The 2,739-nt window shown below is 48.8% G+C and overlaps 1 protein-coding gene across 1 annotated transcript in view; it reads left to right on the top strand.

Moving 5' to 3' along the window:
• The window catches only part of oxld1 (oxidoreductase-like domain containing 1), a 2,857-nt gene extending 336 nt beyond the window's left edge, over window positions 1–2,521 (top strand). Inside the window, exon 2 of the mRNA XM_061232360.1 lies at window positions 652–2,521. Within this exon, the coding sequence (XP_061088344.1) occupies window positions 652–1,107 (456 nt within the window). The 3' untranslated portion in view covers window positions 1,108–2,521. The remainder of the gene's footprint in view (window positions 1–651) is intronic.
• Window positions 2,522–2,739: the final 218 nt, after the last annotated feature.

The following is a 2,739-nucleotide window of genomic DNA, read 5'->3' on the forward strand; positions in this document are numbered from 1 at the left end:
TAAACGTTAGCATACTAGCTAACTGCCTAATATATGATGAATCTGACATAACCCAGCTGTTTTCGTAAAGTCGTGTTACTTAAATACTTACGTCATTAACGTTAACTGATGCAATTGAGCTGCAAATGTAGCCAACCCTAGCTTAGCTCAGTCTATTCAAAACCACATCGGAATGTATTTCGTTTTGCTGGGTAGCCAGCTCGCCACATAGCCAGCTCGCCACGGTTTTGTTTTAGCAGTTGCCTTGCCTTGCCTGTCAACTTACTGGACAGAGCTACCCTGGTGTAAAGTCTAGCTGTGACCAACTTGAAATGACCAGCTACCTGCTGTTTCAGAACATAGCTTCAGCTGGTCAAACCATGTCATGTGGATGCACTGTCTATTAGTCCGTCAAAGTGTATCTAAAGTCAAGATGGCTAATTCTGTATGGACACTGAAGCCATCATAACCATATCAGAATAATTTACCTTCTAGTCAGCAAAGCTTCATTAGATGTGCTAAAACACCCTATGTTCTCAGTACTAATAATATTTGTGACCGTACACCTTAAAGAAAGAACAATAACAGAGCTAACTAATGTTACAGTTGTACAGTACAGTTGTGGCATTAACAGATGGCTTCTCTAAGGGCTCTGTGTGGGGTGTTTTCCAGCTGTGTGTGCTGTACCTGCGAGCTCAGTGGCTGCAGGTGAGATCTCTACGCTGCGGGACCCACAGGAGCCTCTGCACCGGGCCGGACTCCCGGCCCCCGGACCTGGACCCCCCCACCCGTGACCCTGCCCCCCCCGCCCGTGAGCCGCCCCCCCCCGCCCGTGACCCTGCCCCCCCCGGCCGTGACCCTGCCCCCCCCGCCCATGACCCTGCCCCCCCCGGCCATGACCCTGCCCCCCCGGCCCCCCCCGGCCATGACTCTGGCCCCCCCCCGCCCCCCACGCACTGCTGCATGAGCGGCTGCCATAACTGTGTGTGGATCGAACACGCACAGCAGCTGCTGCAGTTCTACAGTGACGGGGGGGAAAGAGCTCTCTCCGCCATCGAGGAGAACGTCCTGGATGAGAACCTGAAAGCCTACCTCAAAATGGAGATCCGCCTGCTAAAGAAGAGCTGAGCCTGTCTGTCTGCCTGCCTGTCTGTCTGCCTGTCTGCCTGTCTGTCTGTTCCCCTGCAGAGCCAGGAGATACACTCACAACCTTAGCGTTTGCATTCTGTTCCCCTGCAGAGCCAGGAGATACACTCACAACCTTAGCGTTAGCATTCTGTTCCCCTGCAGAGCCAGGAGATACACTCACAACCTTAGCGTTAGCATTCTGTTCCCCTGCAGAGCCAGGAGATACACTCACAACCTTAGTGTTAGCATTCTGTTCCCCTGGAGAGCCAGGAGATACCCTCACAACTTTAGCATTAGCATTCTGTTCCCCTGCAGAGTGGGGGATACAGGCTCAACCTTAGTGTTAGCGTTCCTACATGTTTGCTAGTGAACACAGCTTCCCCTGGTATCTGCACTGAGCCCCTTATCTTCCCTGTGCAGCCCTGCCAAATGGGCTGCGAACGCCCCTAATTCCACATGCCATCAGCCCACAGCCCGGTGTTCATGCCAGGTGTACACAGGAGATAACGGCTCACCTGTGTGTGTTTGCATTAGCATTTCTACAGTCCACAGAGATGGGGTTAACAGTTTTACTGTTCTTCCAAAAGCAGGGCTGGCTTGGTTGGTGATGCTGTAGGAGGTGGTAAATTGAGGTACTGACCCACAGTGGACATTAGGGATCCTGCAGTTAGCACTGGTTTCAGGAGTGTGATGAATGACTGTATTTATGCGACTGACTTCCCTCTGTGTTATCAGGAGTAGAATCCAGGTGTGCTTAGCCTCAGGTTAATCCTCTCTTTTTATTTGAAGCTGCACATTACTTCACAGGACAAACCTTATTATTCTCTCCATTAACCCCAGAGCAGAATAGCCACTGTGTAGCGCCAATAACCATGGCTGTGTCCTTGGAGGTGGCACAGGTGTTATTTCCATGTGTGTTATTTGCTTAGGAACATGAGAGCAGTCCCTGTCGTGCCTGTGGTTCATACGAGCTGCGCAGAGCGGGAGAGACTCGGATGCGCAGATCTGCGCAGATTTGCACTCAGTGAAGACTGCAGGCGACTGAACTGCAGTCAATTTAAACAGCACTGACCCCAGTCCCAGGGGAGGGTGGTGTAATGTAATGTGGGTGTCGATAACCCGCAATAACAGGACCCCCCCTGATAAAACCCTCAGAGCCTGCAGAGAGGTGCACTCTGGGTAAAAGAACACCGCATTTTGCTCCTCTTGTAAAGATATAACCCTGACACATATTTCAGGATTTCAGCTTTTCAAAGTTTAAACAATTTATATGCATGGTGTATAGATTTTTTTAAACATTTTTTTGTTTGGTTATGGTGCCCATAGTAAAATGTTAACATAACTATGTTATTTATACTAATAAGAATCATGTTTGATGTACATGATGGTGTGATGAATAAAAGTATTTTTGACACCTTGTGGGAGTTTATTCATAAAATCATGTTGTTCAGTACGGTGCCACTAGGGGGAGTCTTGAGTTCTGAAATCTACTGCTACTACCATTCGCTGATTTGGAAGCTGATTCTTTTCCAGCTTCAAAATGAATTAATGTTGATAAAGGTAATTATTTCTAAGAAGCTTGAAAGACGTGCTGTACCGATGGTTATCTCCACAGTGTATGTTTACCTATGT

The sequence above is a fragment of the Conger conger genome, chromosome 2 (assembly GCF_963514075.1).
Source record: "Conger conger chromosome 2, fConCon1.1, whole genome shotgun sequence".
Classification (NCBI taxonomy): domain Eukaryota; kingdom Metazoa; phylum Chordata; class Actinopteri; order Anguilliformes; family Congridae; genus Conger; species Conger conger.